The 18,576-nt window shown below is 40.2% G+C and overlaps 1 protein-coding gene across 2 annotated transcripts in view; it reads right to left on the bottom strand.

Annotated features, from left to right (window-relative positions):
• Positions 1–436: 436 nt before the first annotated feature.
• Positions 437–18,576, bottom strand: part of cdc45 (cell division cycle 45) — a 35,713-nt gene continuing 17,573 nt past the window's right edge. The window contains exons 11-19 of one of the 2 annotated variants that reach the window (XM_033043560.1): positions 17,945–18,076; positions 16,363–16,461; positions 14,505–14,663; positions 12,813–12,951; positions 7,739–7,822; positions 5,941–6,059; positions 2,489–2,565; positions 1,380–1,446; positions 437–662 (exon numbers count right to left, since the gene is read on the bottom strand). In XM_033043560.1, the coding sequence (XP_032899451.1) occupies positions 1,382–1,446; positions 2,489–2,565; positions 5,941–6,059; positions 7,739–7,822; positions 12,813–12,951; positions 14,505–14,663; positions 16,363–16,461; positions 17,945–18,076 (874 nt within the window). In that variant the 3' untranslated portion in view covers positions 437–662; positions 1,380–1,381. Of the gene's footprint in view, positions 663–1,379; positions 1,447–2,488; positions 2,566–5,936; positions 6,060–7,738; positions 7,823–12,812; positions 12,952–14,504; positions 14,664–16,362; positions 16,462–17,944; positions 18,077–18,576 lie in introns of those variants that run through there. The other variant, XM_033043562.1, reaches the window with a different exon arrangement.

The raw sequence follows: 18,576 nt of genomic DNA, 5'->3' as shown, positions 1-18,576 counted from the left end.
AATGCTGCTTCAAAATTCTTTGTTGCTTTCTCTATTGGTGATGCAAGAGGAATTACAGCTTTGTTCTGGTTCTCTAAACCAGAAATTTGAGAGCTTATCACTCTGTCACAAGGCCATTTTAGCGCATTCTTGGAAACTTGGTGATCTATAATCATCAGTTAAACTGTTGGGATGGAACAGAAACAAGGAGAAAATGATCAGCATACAATAAACTACAAGTTGTTCTAAGCTCCCACGTTTGTCGTCAATTTATTTTTCAATCCAATACTGGTTTTGCCAATTAAAGAAAAAAAACAACAAAGGGAATAAAAGCATTCCAGTCCCAGTAGCAGCCAAAACAGAGGATGTTTTACGGCTGTTAGGAATAGCACCGTGTAAATACTCCCCAAAATAAGAGCAAATATACAAGACCAAGTCATGCAACAACTCAAATACACAAAATCAGTACTGATTTTATTTTAAATTTACAAAAGTAAAATCTGGTAAACAGCATAGCTACAATAATACATAATGTACAATCTAATGTATAGATAAAAAGAGACAGTAAAATAACAACAACTCCAGGACCGTTAGATAATTTATATATTTTTTCCCACATCACAAGACAAAATAGAAGAGAACTTTCAATCCTCAGAGAATCACAAAAGTCACCAGGCATGAACCTAAAAAGCAAGAACAGGAAATATCAATTGAACCACAGCAGAGAGAGGAAGTCAAAGTACACTCAAGTTTATGATACCTAGCTGGGCGGCAAAAAAAAACCCAGCTTGTTGCACTAAGGTGAGATGAAACATCGAGCCAAGAGATCCATCATTTTGGTATTAATTATTATTTTTTTAAACTGCTTCTATACAAGAGTAATAAAATCAGTCTTCAACAGCATTTTGAACAAGCTCGCAAATTGTTTATCAAATCAAAGCTGAACAATTGCAATAGTTTCCAATAGGATTCAAGAAACACCCATGGACAATAGTGTACATGGTAAGAGGATAAACAGGACCATAACATTATTGACACCTTTACAATGTGTTTTATATTAATACCCATAATAGATTGCAATAAAAATGAAGCACTATTTGTCATTAAGTTCCTGTGGCTTTCAAAGTTATCTGGCCAGTTGCAAGACATTGAATCAAAAGCATCTGCCTATACTTCAGGTAACAGACTTTTCGAATCTACTCCAATTACTGTAACATTGCTATATTTACACAAGTCTTTATTCATTGGCTTTTCATTTTCCCTGCGTTGTTCCAAATGTAGACAGCTCTTTAAAATGATTTGTAAAAACAATTATTCTGTTAATACATTTCTAAATAGACAGTCCTGCTACAACAACAAAAATTGAGTGTTCATCCTTCAGCAAATAAAGTTGTACTCACCTTTAAGACAGCAAAGAGATCAATGCATCCAGAAATTTGCTGCGATCCTCACTTTTCAGTTCTATTACTGGGAAAAAAAAGACAATTGTCAATATGTCAAAGTTGTCAATATGCCTCCTTTCAATGGTGGCGATATTCTCAGCTACCTTCAGACTAAGGGACGGCACGGTGGTGCGGCAGTATAGCTTTGCCTTCCAGCGCCAGAGACCTGGGTTCAATCCCGACTACAGGTGCTGTCTATATGGACTTTGTATGTTCTCCCTTAGGATGCATGGTTTTTTCTGGGTGCTCTGGCTTGCTCCCACACACGAAAGAGGTAAAGGTTTACAGGTTAATTGGGTTCTATTAATTGTAAATTGTCCCTGGTGAGTGTAGGACAGTGCTGGTATATGGGGAGATGGCTGGTTAGCATGGACTTGGTGGGCTGAAAGGCCAATTTGCACGCTGTATCTATTAACTCTAAAGACTGCATTCACTTAACTAGCAATCTATTGTGCCGGTCGATCAGATGCCAAATTAATGAAGAAGAGCGGCAAGGCAAGGGCTCTTCGCCCCACCGGAAGAAAGCTATATGCACAAACTAATTCAATGCTTGGAATGGAACATAATAATCCATATGCAGTTTAGAGAAAAAAAAGTGTACTCTCAACACCAGTACTGCAGAATTTTGATGCAATACATATATTGAAAACGTTCAATGAAACAGATTTCCTGCGCAAAACAATGTTCTCAAAAATATCACATCAGACTTTGCTTTTTTGATACATGAACAGTTTTCAAAAACCCAGACTGCATATATATCAAGCATTTCTAAAATTACTTCAACCTTTTTTCCCTGTTAGCACACAAATGCCATTCTGTTTTATTTAAGTATAGAATGATTTCCTTCTAGTCTGTTAGGAGGAAATCTTAAAACAATTCTGTTTGAAGTGAGGCACAAAATCTTTGACACATATTCCCCAAACACTTCAAAAAGGGATACTCCCTGCAATCAATCACAATTATGCAAGGAAATGAAGAAAGATACTTCCTCAAACTGCCAAAGTAACTGACACCATGATTATTAAACTAGATTTTATAGTGGCACAGTGACCTGAAGTGTTACTTACTGGAACTGTCAAACTGATCATGCAGAGTCCTTGAGCTGGTACTTTCTGCTGCCTTTTCAAATGCTTTGCCAAAGAAACTGGAAAAGAATGACAATTATTTACTGAATCTCCATCACAGCCATTTTACACTCCACTTCAGAATCCAAAGCATTGAGCTGGTTTAGAACAGTTGACACAGGGTAACCCGACAACCAAACTGGTTCTGGATTACATTGCAGCTGCAATTTTAATCCCCACTAAGATTTCTTTCACTGTGCCAATATTTTGTGTTTTTGAAAGTGTCCATTTTCTAATCACTATTCAGTGTTCAATCACTCCACTCTAGGAATGCAACCCAAATGGCTTCAGTGACACTGGCTCAGAACTTGATCATGTATGCCATTTACGTATTAGGAGTTCCCATGTGGGTATAATTTTGATTACAAATTGAGTGTACAACATTATAAGCATATATTGCTTGTAAAGCAAACCATGCTTTAAAAAAAATCCTTAATTTGCAGATTCCCTGGGAATTAAAATAGAGAGCCTGTTATACTCAACTGGGCTTAACTTTGGCACTGCTAAGAATGCAGAGTTTTACTGTAGTTTATAAGAGTTTTGTATCTTTTGAATAACATTGTTTAAAATAGTTAGTCCATTGATCCTACTGAATGATTGCAGGAGTCAAAGCAGACTGAGGCAAAAGGAGGGGAAGGTAGTCTTGTTGTGGGGAACTGTCCCCCAAGAACCTGCAGGGGGGTGGGGGGGGATGCACCATACTCCACACATTATATGGAGCAGTGCGTCCAGAAACCAGCCACTGCCATCTACCACCCACAGCAAACAGAGCTCCAGACACACAACATTTACTTATTTTATATAGAGATACAGCACGGGAACAGGCCCTTCGACCCATCAAAGCCATGCTGACCTTTAATCGCCCATTTACAGTAGTTTCATATTATCCCATATTTGCATCCACTTAGGGGCAATATACTGAGGCCAATTAACCTACAAATCCACATATCTTTAGAATGTGGGAGGAAATACGAACACCCAGTGGAAACCTATGCAGTCACAGGGAGAACGTGCCAATTCAAATGATAGCACGGAGAATGCACCATGTGCAAATTATAGCGTGGAGAAACACCAAATCTCACGGGTCATATTTGCTAGGTTGTTGAATCAAGCAAACCAACCCACCAAACCTTTTTATGCACCTAATTACCAACTATTCACCTTCTGCATTCCCTTAGTGCTCATTTTCACTATGTGTGCCAGTTCAATTTCCCCCCATGTTCCCTCACTGATTGCTGCTAACCTGATGTACAGTTACTGATTTGCAATGAAGGACAATGTACATGGTCGCAGACACAAGCCCTGCATTTTGTTGTACAAAGCTATCGTAGAATTGTACAATAAATTGGATGATCAGCCATGATCATATTGAATGGCGGTGCAGGCTCGAAGGGCCGAATGGCCTACTCCTGCACCTATTTTCTATGTTTCTATGTAAAATGTCACAGAGGGTGGTCATATGCCCAGGTTTCTGCACATGCTCATGAGTCCCATTCTGGTTTCCCATTTGTCCCTCCTAATGTTGGACGGCAGCAAATTGTGAAAATACATACCTAGGTTCTATTGATCAGCATTTAACAAATATTCTGCTTTTCTTTTTTGTGTACCAAAGTAGATAACCTTACCCTTTATTCCCGCTTCCCCCATGCTTTATTCTACCGGCTCATTCACTCCACTTGTCCACATCCCCCTGAAACCACATTACGTCCCTCGTCCTTTTCATAACCTCGCTTTGTGTGGTCAACAAACTTGGAAATATGACACTTGATCCCCTCAGCCCAATCAAATCATATGGATTGTGAAAAGCTAGGCCCCAAGTTCCAATCTCTGCTGTACTTCAAAGTCACAGCCGGTCTCCCGAGAACAGATGGCTCATTCCCACTTCCTGCTCATCTAATAGCCATATCTCAATTCATATTAGTACAATGAACAATACTCCAGGTGTGGTCTCACCAGGGCCCTGTACATCTACAGAAGGACCTCTTTGCTCCTATACTTAACTCCTCTTGTTATGAAGGCTTTCTTCACTGCCTGCTGTACCTGCATGCTTGCTTTCAGTGACTGGTGTACAAGGACACACAGATCTCGTTATACTTCCCCTTTTCCTAACGACACCATTCAGATAATAATCTCACATTTATCCACATTAAACAGCATCTGCCATGCATCTGCCCACTCACCCAACCTGTCTAAGTCACCTTGCATCTTCATAGCATCCTCCTCACAGTTCCCACTGCCACCCAGCTTTATGTTATCTGCAAATTTGCTAATGTTACTTTTAATCCCTTCATCTAAATCATTAATGTAAATAGCTGCGGTCCCAGCACCAAGTCTCGCGGTACCCCACTAGTCAGTGCTTGCCATTCTGAAAGGGACCTGTTAATCCCTAACCTTAGTTTCCTGTCTGCCAACCAATTTTCTATCCATGTCAGTACCCTACTCCCAATACCATGTGCTCTAATTTTGTCCATTAATCTCCTATGTGGGACCTTATCAAATGCTTTCTGAAAGTCCAGGTACACTACATCCACTGGCTCTCCCATGCCAACTTTCCTAGTTAAATACTCAAAATATTCCAGAAGAAAATTCCCTTCGTAAATCCATGCTGACTCGGACCGATCCCGTTACTGCTATCCAAATGTGCCGCTACTTCCTCTTTTATAATTGACTCCAGCATCTTCCCCACCACTGATGTCAGGCTAACAGGTCTATAATTCCCCGTTTTCTCTCTCCCTCCTTTCTTAAAAAGTGGGATAACATTAGCTACCCTCCAATCCACAGGAACTGATCCTGAATCTACAGAACATTGGAAAATGATCACCAATGCGTCCACGATTTCTAGAGCCACCTTCTTAAGTACCCTGGGATGCAAGACCATCAGGCCCTGAGGATTTATCAGTCTTTGATCCCATCAATCTACCCAACACCATTTCCTGACTAATGTGAATTTCCTTCAGTTCCTCCTTCACCCTAGTTCCTCTGGCCACTAGTACATCTGGGAGATTGTTTGTGTCTTGCATAGGAAGCTATTCCAGCCCATCTAGTCAATGCCATCTCAGAGAGCAACAGCTGCCAATTATTCCACCAGCCTGCAGAGCTTGGTATATGGGAGAAAACTGGAGCACCTGAAGGATACCCATGTGCTCTTATCAGTTGCACTGTCTTCTAGCAAATGCAAACAAAATGATAAACATTAAGACGGAGGGAGTGACTCATTTTCCAATGTTATCATGTTTAAAACTATAGGTAGTCAAGTCTTTCGTATACTGCGTGTTCCATCTGAAGGCAACAAACTCAGCAGGGTTCAGCATCACAGTTACAGCACTAATAATTTGGGGAAAGCACATTATCATTCATATAAGCAATCATGCAATGGCGTTTGGATATACACTCACTTTTTTTTGTCCGAGCTTTCAGTTTCTGGTGGGATTCCAATTACTATCACAGTTCCCTTCTGCAGGTCCATTGGTGCTGCCATAACCAGAGGGAGCACCTTGCACCGTTTGTTCTTGGTCTAAATCAGAATCAGAATCACACTTTATTCGCCAAGTATGTTTTGCAACATGCGAGGAATTTCATTGGCTAGGTCAGTCATACAATTAAAAGTAATAGATCACTCAAAAACACATTTCAACATGAACATCCACCACAGTGACTCCTACACATTCCTCACTGTGATGGAAGGCTAAAAAAGTTCCCCCTTTCCCTACAGATTAGGACAGATTTAAGTTTGAAGATGGACAGCTCATCTCATATTAAATATTCCATTCTGACATCGAACACATACATCAAACTCAAGTAACGTCCGGTGAATCGTTGAACATATATTCTTATGTTGCGTTGATTTCTCAATAGATAATTGAGCGAGGTGCAACATTTAATGTCACATTACTTTTTAAACTTGACATGGTTGTACTAGTTTTATTTTCTGCTGCAGGTTTAGAAATACTGTAAATGTATCAGGAAAGCATCAACGGAATGAGAAACAGTTAATGTATAAGGTCTGGCACACTTGGTCAAATCTATGATATAAACATTAAATTGACCTGCATTCTGACATGCATGCACATATATTTATGAAGTGCATAAATATGATTCCCAAAACAACCATCAACACATTGTCTTTCAGTTAATATTCAGACATGTACAGATCTGGGTACACCAAATATAGTCGCCCAAGTAGCCATTACACCATGCAGGTGCCCAAGCACTGTGTGTAGCACACAAGTAAATCTAATACAAAACCGCCAACAATCTTACAGTACGCTTTACTCAGCAGCAATAGGAACCAGAGATTGATATTTGCCTCCCAAACTTGCGGGCAGTAATAAATTAAAATATCCCTATGGCTATTTGCCTGAATAGACAATAGGTGCAGGAGAAGGCCATTCGGCCCTGCGAGCCAGCATTGCCATTCAATGCGATCATGGCTGATCATCCACAATCAGTACCCAAATTCCTGCCTTCTCCCCATATCCCCTGTTATCTTTAAGAGCCCTATCTAGCTCTCTTGAAAGTATCCAGAGAACCGGCCTCTACCGCCCTCCGAGGCAGAGAATTCCACAGACTATCAACTCTCTGTGAGAAAACGTGTTTCCTCATCTCCTTTCTAAATGGCTTACCACTTATTCTTAAACTGTGGCCCCTGGTTCTGGAATCCCCCAACATCGGGAACATGTTTCCTGCCTCTAGCATGTCCAAACTCTTAATAATCTTACACGTTTCAATAAGGTTCCCTCTCATCCTTCTAAACTCCAGAGTATACAAGCCCAGCCGCTCCATTCTCTCAGCATATGATAGTCCCACCATCCCGGGAATTAACCTTGTAAACCTGCGCTGCAGTCCCTCAATAGCAAGAATGCCCTTCCTCAAATTAGAGGACTAAAACTGCACACAATACTCCAGGTGTGGTCTAACCTGGCCCTATACAACTGCAGAAGGACGTCTTTGCTCCTATACTCAACTCATCTTGTTATAAAGGCCAACATGCCATTCGCTTTCTTCACTGCCTGCTGTGAAGTCGATGACTTATGCAAACCAAAAACTTAATCAGGTCCGCATGGCTGAGATACATCATCTAATACAGAGAAGACTAAATAAATTAATTGAAACATTGTGTTATTTATACGTTGGCACCAAGGGAATGTCCAGAATTTCACTGAAGCTATCCTACAATTTTGGAAACATACATACCGATCGGACAAAACACTTGAGCAGATGTTTGCACAAAAGTTTCAGACAAATGGGTTTTGAATAGATCTTCACATCTGGAGTACCCTGGAGACAAAGTTTATATATATATAAATTACTCAAAACAACACATGTACTGAATTTATTGTATAAACCAACATCTTTGTCACCATTGCTAGAAAGTGCTTGAATTTTAAACAGCTGGCAATTTAAAGATGTTAGTTTTTGAAGTTTTGAATGAAGAACATTTGAAAAACAACTTATTTGTTCACCTCGTGTTTAGCACTTGATCTGTTGCTTTTCTTTCCTGTTGCTTTTATCTTTACCAATTAGATCAGTTTATATCAAGGAAGCCTGATAATGCTTGTGCTTTTAACTTTAAAACAAAAAGATATTCCTCAGTTGCAACATTCAAGGCAGCGTTTAATACCCATCTTAATTTATAATTTTAAATTGTAGACAGTCTATTTATTTTAATGCATAGGATTACATGGGCAATGTGTCACATAATTGTGAAAATAAGAAAGACTGAAAGGCTAGAAATCTAAAACAAAATTACTGGGAATACTTAGCAGGTCAAGCCACAAGCTATGGGGATATTTCAGGTCAGAGATCCTTTGTCAGAACTGAAAGGAGACAAGAGTCTTGTGCAGCTGCAGGGAGGATGGGCGTGGAGGGTGTCTCTGATAAGTTAAAAGCAGGTAACATTGGGTTTAAGTTGCAAACAAGGTTATCTGGTCAAAAAGTAAATGAGCGGAACTAGAGGCCAAGAACATAGGCAAGCAGGAGGACAAGCCCAGCAGATCAGGCTCGGGATGTCCTCCATTTGCAGAAAGGAAGGGAAAAAAAAGCTACTATTCCTGGTAGATGACTGATATAGGCCAAGAAAGCAAGTTACATGAAGTTGTGAAATTTAATATCGGGTCCAGAAAGCTTCAATGTGTCCATGGGGAAAATAAAGTGTCGTTTGGCAATGGGAGGCTCACGGTCACTCCCTTTGAGTGAAGGCAGATGTTCTGCAAAGTTTACATCTAATCTGCGTTGTTTTTTCCAATGCTGCAGACATCATGTTGTGAATATCGAACACAGTGCACTAGATTGGAAGAAGTGCAAACGAATCGCAGCTTTACCTGGAAAAACTGTTGGGTCCTTGCATGTCATCTATAGTATTAGTTGAGTTTATTCTTTTTGCTTCCTTTTCCCTCTGGGAATGAAGGATATTCCCAGTCTAAACTGCCAGGCAGTTTCTTCTGCTCTGCATTTCACAACTCCTACATTCTTTTGTCCATGTTCTCACTCTAACTGCTCCCATTCACTCATTGACCAGATGACCTTTTATTTGTATCTTATCCCTTGATTACGCTGGTTTTACACAAGGACATTCTCCCCTAATTTTTCTGCAACTTTACAACCTTCTTTAGACTTTAGAGATATTATGTGGAAACATGCCCTTCAGACCATCAATTCCGCACCGACCAGCAATCACCCAGCACACCAACATTATCCTACACTCTAGGGGCAAGAAATAATTTTAACGAAGCCAATTAACCCTACAAACCTGTATGGCTTTGGAGTGTGGGAGGAAACTGGAGCACCCGGAGAAAACCCATGCGGTGACGGGAGAACGTACAAACGCCATAAGGACAGCACCCAGTCAGGATCGCATCCGGGTGTCTGGTGCTGTAAGGCAGGAACGCTACTGCAGCGCGACTGTGCTGTCCTTACTTCCTCTTTTTAGTTGTGAGAAAGGTCTCCAACCTGAAACATTCTGTTTCTCTTCCCACAGACGTGGCCTGGTCTGCTGAGTATTTCCAGCATTTTGTTTTTGCCACATGGATAGAAAGCTGCAGTGGAGTTGCCCTGCAAACAGCTTTGCTATAGAAGGGGCAGTCCTTGGCACAGTGAAGTTCAGCACTGCAGCTGGGAAGGCATCAGGCTTTTGTTTTGTCCCCCCCTTTTTTTTTTCAACTATTGCATCGTAAACCGGCCACCACACATGTAGGGCGGCGAGGTTGCTAGGGAGACAGCTTTGTAGGGTACAATTGTGTAATCAGCACATTTTGCTTAAGGCAATTACAAACGCTTCAACTGTGTCTCTTGTGTTCACGTTCTGGATGACTCTATACTTGAGGCTGGGAACTTTAACCCTTCAACTAATGATTGTTTATTTTCCCCAATGGTTATTCTAGTTACACATTTTTCAGATGCACTGCTTTGCACTTAAATGTAGAATTTGGCTGAATGTGGGCTCTACTACAATTTTAATGTCAGAGGAAAGATTGGACCGTGGCTGACAATTTGTAAATTATACAAAATGTACAAATTAGGAGGAGCCTGCTCCATCATTCAATTCCATTCCTTCTCTCCAGAGATGCTGCCTGTCCCACTGAGTTACTCCAGCATTTAGTGTCTACCATCATTCAATGAGTCAGATAGCCATGCAGCATGGAAACAGGCCCTTTAGCCCAAAATCCATACTATCCAACTTGGTATTCTAGGCTGGTCGAATTTACCTGCATTTGGTTCATAATCCTCTAAAGCCTTCCAATCAATATATCTGTCCAAAAGTCTTTTGAATGATAATTATATGCACATCTACAGCTTCCTCCGGCAGCTGTAGATGTGCATATAATTATACAGAAAAACCTCTAAAATCTCTCCCCTCTTACATTAAACCTATGTCCTTTGGTTATAGAATACTCTACACTGGGTGTTAACTTTATCCAGACCCCTCGTCATTTTATACTTCAATAAGTTCACCCCTCAGCCTCTTATATTCCAGATGCTGGAGAATGTAAAATATTAGACAGTCTGAAGAAGGGTCCCGACCTGAAACATTACCTATCCATTTCCTCCAGAGATGCTGCCTGACCCACTGAATTACTCCACCATTTTGAGTCATTAGACAATAGGTGCAGGAGTAGGCCATTCGGACCTTCGAGCCAGCACCGCCATTCAATGTGATCATGCTGATCATCCCCAATCAGTAACCCTTTCCTGCCTTCTCCCCATATCCCCTGACTCCGCTATTTTTAAGAGCCCTATCTAGCTCTCTTGAAAGCATCCAGAGAACCTTCCTCCACCGCCCTCTGAGGCAGAGAATTCCAGACTCACCACTCTCTGTAAGAAAAAGTGTTTCCTCGTCTCCGTTCTAAATGGCTTACTCCTTATTCTTAAAGTCGAAAAGATTCTTAAAGATTAGACAATTGAGAAAGGAGGATACAAAGGCAGTCAAAGATACATTTAGAGAAAATACTTTGGTGACCAATTAACTGCCTTGCTGGTGTTGTCTGAATGAAATTGTTAGTCTCATTTATTTCCTGGTCTAGTTGTGAGTATTAATTTCACAGGAAGTGCCATTGATACATTAATAGTTCGTATGTGGGAATCAAAAAGGGCACAGTGCCCTCCATAATGTTTGGGACAAAGACCCATCATTTATTTATTTGCCTCTGTAATCCACAACTTGAGATCTGTAATAGAAAAATAATCACATGTGGTTAAAGCGCACATTGTCAGATTTTAATAAAGGCCATTTTTATACATTTTGGTTTCACAAAGTAAAAATTACAGCAGTGTTTATACATAAGTCCCCCCATTTCAGGGCACCAAAATTTTTGGGACACATAGCTTCACGGGTGTTTGCAATTGCTCAGGTGTTTAATTGCCTCCTTAATGCAGGTATAAGAGAGCTCCCAGCACCTCGTCTTTCCTCCAGTCTTTCCATCACTGTTGGAAACTTTTATTGCTGTTTATCAACGGGAGGACCAAAGTTGTGCCAATGAAAGTCAAATAAGCCATTATGAGACTGAGAAGCAATAATAACACTGTTAGATACATCAGCCAAACCTTAGGCTTACCAAAATTAACTGCTTGGAACATCATTAAGTAGAAAGAGAGCACTGATGAGTTTACTAATCGCAAAGGGAGGCCAAGGAAGACCTCCACAGCTGATGACAGAAGAATTCTCTCTATAATAAAGAAAAAACAAACACCTGTCCGACAGATCAGAAACACTCTTCAGGAGTCAGGTGTGGATTTGTCAATGACCACTGTCTGCAGAAGACTTCATGAACAGAAATACAGACTACAGTGCAAGATGCAAACCACTGGTTAGCGACAAAAACAGGATGGCCGGGTTACGGTTTGCCAAAAAGTACTTAAAAGAGCAACCACAGTTCTGGAAAAAAAGGTCTTGTGGACAAATGAGACAAAAACTAACTTGTATCCGAATGATGGCAAGAGCAAAGTACAGAGGAGAGAAGGAACTGCCCAAGATCCTAAGTATACCACCTCATCTGTGAAACACAGTGGTGGGGGTGTTACGGCCTGGGCATGTATGGCTGCTGAAGGTACTGGGCTCACTTATCTTCATTGATGATACAACTGCTGATGGTAGAAGCGTAATGAATTCTGAAGTGTATAGACACATCCCATCTGCTCTAGTTCAAATAAATGACTCAAAACTAATTGGCTGGCAGTTCATTCTACAGCAAGACATTGACCCCAAACATACTGCTAAATCAACAAAGGAGTTTTTCAAAGCTAAAAAATGGTCAATTCTTGAGTGGTCGTCAATCACCCGATCTGAACCCAATTGATCATGCCTTTTATATGCTGAAGAGAAAACTGAAGGGGACTAGCCCCCAAAACAAGCATAAGCTAAAGATGGCTGCAATGCAGACCTGGCAGAGTATCACCAGAGAAGACACCCAGCAACTGGTGATGTCCATGACTCACAGACTTCAAGCAGTCATTGAATGCAAAGAATATGCAACAAAATACTAAACATGACAACTTTCATTTACATGACATTGCTGTGTCCCAAACATTATGGTGCCCTGAAATGGGGGGGGGGCTATGTATAAACACTGCTGTAATTTCTACATGGTGAAAGCAAAATGTATAAAAATGGTCTTTATTAAAATCTGACAATATGCACTTTAACCGCATGTGTGTTTTTTTCTAATACAAATCTCAAAGTGTGGAGTACAGAGGCAAATAAATAAATGCTGGGTCTTTGTCCCAAACATTATGGAAAGCACTGTGATAATATCTTTCCAAGGCTGATCCTCACCTCTTGCAAATAACAGTAAAGAAAGGGTCCATGCGAGATGATAAGGTTGGTACAAATACAGCTGGCAACTGTTTGGTGAATTGCTCGGAGCTGTTGCTTGGCCAGTTCCAGACCCTGATGCAGTTTATCTAAATTACTTCTGCAGAAAAGCAGAAAAAAGTTAGTTTTTTCATTGTTAATAATCATTTTCCACATATTTTATGCATTATAATACACAATTTAAGGATGGTGTTTGGGAGGTGGTTAAGGAATCCATTGTAATTGTTAACGTTATTTGAAAATGTAAGAAAAGAGCATGCAGCATTTCTCTGGAATCTGGGGGGATTTTGCCTTGGCATTTATGGAAAAGCACAGGTACACGGAGAGCATCTAGTGGATAATATACGACACTACAAGCCGATTCACTGTCACAATTTCTACTGCATTGTACACATTGAGCCAAACAAAATCATAGAACTCACTAATAATGCAACATGATACAATTTCTGCAGATCTGAAAAGAAGGTAAGTGGACAATAAAGTGGCTTGAGATCAAGAGCTGGCTTAACTTGATTTTGTTATCGCAATGAAAGGATTGGTTGTAAACACGGTGAAATTATTAATAAACACAATACTTTTCCCCCATTGTTAGCTGACATGAATGTGCAACACGTGGGCAGCTCACAGAAAATGTATATATGGTGGGTGTGATCAAAGGGATGGAGTGTAAGGTAATTTATGGATTGAGCGGTCAATTTTATACATTTTTAAAATTTTCAGATTTTACAATAAAAAATAATCAGGATTTTTGGAAAGTACAGCATATTTCTTCCATGTGTTAATTTCTCTCATGCCTTTAAAAATATCTCCAAAGCAAACATTAACAAAAATTTGCTTTAGAGATATAATTCTCCAGATGTTACAGGATAATTATGTGATCAATTCCAAATATCAAGCAGTACCCACCTTCTCAGTTATTTTCCAAGACAGAAACAATCAAATGAAGCAGGTAAATTAAATATGAAATAACCAATTCAACAGTGAATAAAAATCAGCTGGGAGTCGTTCCCAGACAAATACAATCTGCTTAATTTTACTGCATTAATCTAACTACCAGAGAAACGCTACTAGATAGCGTTATTGACATTTACTTTGTCAGCAGATTTCCTCCAACTACAAGAACTCAACAAACTATTATGTACTGAAGATAGACACATAATGCTGGAATAACTCGGTGGGACAGGCAACATCTCTGGAGAGAAGGAATGGGTGGCGTTTCGGGTCGAGCCCCTTCTTCAGACTGAAGCTGGTTCATTGACAGTATATCACCCAGTCAGTGAAAATCATTGTGCCAAATAAAAGAAAGCTTAAATTATTTAATTGTTTTTGAACAGGGACACTGATTTGTGTAAGTGCAAGTCTGAGGAAGGGTCTCGACCCGAAACGTCACCCATTCCTTCTCTCCAGAGATGCTGCCTGTCCCGCTGAGTTACTCCCGCATTTTGTGTCTATCTTCGGTTTAAACCAGCATCTGCACTTCTATAAATTACTGTGTTTGCAAACAAGCAATGAAATTTAATAGGAAGCACGGCAGAAGTTTATAATCATTCATTTATACATTGTTTCAATATTTTCTAGTCAAATCATAGCAAACTCAACATCTACAGTATGTATAGCGCAGATCCCCAAGCAGCAGCCAAAAGCAAGCAATACCTGGAAAGACTGTCCAAGGCTTCGATAAAGCTCTTGTTCCCATCATCTCTCTCAATGTTCTCAAGCAGAGACGCTGCTGAATAAACAATGTCACTGGCAAGAAACTTGTTTTTAAACCCAAAGTGCACACTGAACGTCTGTACTCGGATATCCTTCATTCTGAAAATAAACAGAAAAACTCTTAGAGCAATAATTACGAACAGTTTGAATCAACCAACGACTACCAGAGTAAACACCATAACAAAAAAAGTGTTGCACTATGACATTGCTACCAAATGCAACATAGTGCCTGTTGGTGAAATGAAAGTTGGGTGGGTGTGTAGGAAGGGAAACACAGGTGATGGTGATTATTCAGTTTGAGATCAAAGAAACATAGAAAATAGGTGCAGAAGTAGGCCATTCGGCCCTTCGAGCCAGCACCACCATTCAATATGATCATGGCTGATCATCCAATACAAGTTCCCCGTTCCGGCTTTGTCCCCATATCCCTCAATTCTCTTAGCCCCAAGAGCGAAATCTAACTCTCTTGAAAACTATCAATACACGTTTCTGTAAAAGGTAGGCAGGTGAGGAAGGAATCAGTATTTTATTATCAATTATTATCCAGCACAATTTTCTATAATTAAACTGCCTTTATTTTAGTGATGTAATGTAGATGTACGATCTGTTGTAAAGAATTTGTACGTACTCAGGATATTCAATAGCACGTCGTAATCTTTCGATTAATTTTTTTATAATGCCAAACATGGTAGCACTTTGCAGGACCCAACATCTCACAACCACTGAACAGATGAGTCATAGACAGAGTGAAGTAAACCCTTCAGCCCACAAAGTCTGCGCCGACTATCACCTGTTCATTAACACTAATCCTACTTCCATCTTTTCTTCATTCACTCGACATTCTACCACTCACTTATACATAGGATTATAATTTACAATGGCCAATTAGCTTACCAACCATCGTTTTTTTTTGGAATGTGGTAAAAAAAAAAAAGTCAGATGCGAGATAAAATCCAGGGAGAACCTGCACTCTAAAGACATATCACCCGAGATCAGGACTGAACCCAATCTATGGCACTCAGTGTTTCTGCTAGATGCACTATTGTTGCATAATCTATTTTACTCCTGGAGATGATTTAAGGTGTATTTTTGGGGTAAAATACCAGGACTTTTGTTCTTTCTTCAAATCTTGCCATGGAGTTATCTTCAAGAAAAACACCTTTCCACGCAGTTCTCTCATTGAACATTTCATCCTCAAGACGGAATGTGAAATAACCATATTAATGCTTCGACCGGAACAACGATGGAGGAGTTAGGCTTCTGATCATGCGTGTAGTTTAGCAATAATTCACAATCCTCTTCTCCATCAACACTGTTACAAAAACTTTCAACTCTCCTTCCCCCCCCCCATTTCACTCCGAATATGATACCGATTTACTTTGAAGGATGTGTGTTATTGGCTGCAGTGGCAAAAGAGTAGTGCTGTAGCCATATAGCGTCAGAGACCAGTGTTTGATCCTAACTATGGATGCTCCTGGTACGAGTTTGTACGTTCTCCATGTGACCTTGTGGGTTTTCTCCCGGTGCTCCGGTTTCCTCCCATATTCCAAGGACGTGTGGGTTTGTAGGCTAATTGGCTTCTGTAAATTGTCCCTAGTGTGTAGGACAGAATTAGTGTACGGGTGATCGTTGGTCAGCATGGACCCAGTGGGCCAAATAACTCGTTCCCGTGCTGTATCACCAAACCAAACATCTGCACACACTGACACATGGAACAATTCCCATGTGCTATTTCATAGTCACAGCAATTTCTACAAACCAATTATAAAACCACAATTTAGAAGCTAAAATAAATTACCCAAATTTACTTGCAGACTCCTCAATCATTTCTTGTAGATTATCCTTCAATGAGATGTCCATAGAGTTAAACTTTTGCCTGACTTGGTTCAGCGGGAGTCTGCAACATAAATAGGAAAATTGATGGTTAGATATTACACAAACTAAATCCAAGGTCATGAATTACATAAAGGGCAGGATATGCTCTCAGACCCTTAATAATCTTATATGTTTCAATAAGATCCCCTCTCATCCCTCTAAATTCCAGAGTATATAAGCCCAGCCGCTTCATTCTCTCAGCATATGACAATCCCGCCATCATGGGAATTAACCTTGTGAACCTTTGCTGCACTCCCTCAATAGCAAGAATGTCCTTCCTCAAATTTGGAGACCAAAACTGCACACAATACTCCAGGTGTGGTCTCACTAGGGCCCTGTACAACTGCCAAAGGACTTCTTTGCTCCTATACTCAACTCCTCGTTATGAAGGCCGACATACCATTCGCTTTTACCTGCATGCTTACTTTTCATTGACTGATGAACAAAGACCCCCGGATCCTGTTTTACTTACCCTTTTCCCAACTACACCATTTAGATAATAATCTGCCTTCCTGTTTTACCTCACATTTATCCACAGGCAAGCAGACGGTCTGACTTTCCAATATTCGGGAACCATACACTTGTAATTACAATGTCTGTGTTCTGCAACACTCGCTAGGGCACCACCATTTACTGTGCAAGTCCTGATCTTATTTGACAAACCAAAGTGCAACTCCACACACTTGTCAGAGTTCAAGTCCATTTCCCATGCCTTGGATTATTTTCCCCAACTGATCTAGATCTCGTTGCAAACGTAGATATCCATCCTCACTATCACCAACGCCACTAATTTTGGTGTTATCTGCAAATCAACTAACAACGTTAATAACAATATTTCCCAAATCATTAATGCATGTAACAAACAGCACTGGACCCAACACTGACCCCTACGGCACACCACTGGTTACAGGCCTCAAATTAGAAAACAACCCTCCACACTCTCCTTAGAGTCCTTCGTCCAAGTTAATATCAAATCCAATTGGCTCGTTCATCTTGGATTTATGCAATGTAATCTTCCAGACTAGCCTACCATGCGAGACCATGCTGAAGATGTAGATAACATGCCCTCATCAATCCTCTTCGTTACCTCTTCAAAAAACTCCGGTTGGTGAGACACAATTTCCCACGCAAAAAGCCCTGCCAGCTATCCCTAATCAAATCGTGCCTATCCAAGTGCTTGTAGGTCCTACCCCTAAAAATCCTCTTCAACAACTTTCCTACCACGGATGTCAGGGTCACCTGCCTGTAGGTTCCTGGCCTATATTATTTAAATAATAGTACAATATCAGCCCCACCAGTATGGCTAAAGATACAATTCCCTCAATGCAAAAAAGGTAAGTTGGAAATGTGACACAATATTATGAGAAGTAACATCCAATAGTCCAGAATCACCAAAGTCCCAAGGATGCTGAATTATCAGTTTTACTGCAGTTTGAATTTAACAGTGGCTCCTTTGAAAACAGTTTTGAATTATTAGAAGGTGGAACTTGACAGGGTTCACCTACCCCATTTCTGCTAGGAATTCCTGAAGTCTCTTCAAACCTTGTATGGACCATAGCTTGAGATTGGCATAGGTATAGTTGGAGTTACACATGCTCTCATACAATGACCAATGGTGATACAAAGCAAGGCGGAGACTGAACAAGGTTTGTAGTTAAAGAAAACTAAAGCATTCATATTTACAACACATAATGACATCAACACTAAACTCAAAATAAGTGAAAATGCACAAGACTTAAAATGAACAGGGAGGGGGGGGGGGGGGAGGGAAAGAGTGACAAAAAATGCTTTTATGTCATTACCACATCACTGTAAATGTCTACAATGTAAATTTAAAGATAGTTTTCCTGAGGATTGTCAGTCAAATCTAATCCATCTCCAAGATCAAAGACCCACTCTGAAGTCACAGATTATTGAAAGGCCTTCCAACTAATGACATCAGAACTATTCGTGATCTATTTGAAGAATCTCATCTTTAGATATTGATACTATGATTGCCAAAAGGTCAGAAACCATAATTGCTAGCCATTTTGTCCTATTTCACTGAATAATGGCTTAGAGCTTTGGTTCTGTGCTCAGTTGAACATTCTATTTCCTTCTGCTCCAAAGTACAAACTGTGACATCATTTGAACCAGA

The sequence above is a fragment of the Amblyraja radiata genome, chromosome 25, assembly GCF_010909765.2.
Source record: "Amblyraja radiata isolate CabotCenter1 chromosome 25, sAmbRad1.1.pri, whole genome shotgun sequence".
Lineage (NCBI taxonomy): Eukaryota > Metazoa > Chordata > Chondrichthyes > Rajiformes > Rajidae > Amblyraja > Amblyraja radiata.
Note: the sequence above shows the minus strand (reverse complement) of the source record. Positions and strands in the feature narration are given on the sequence as shown.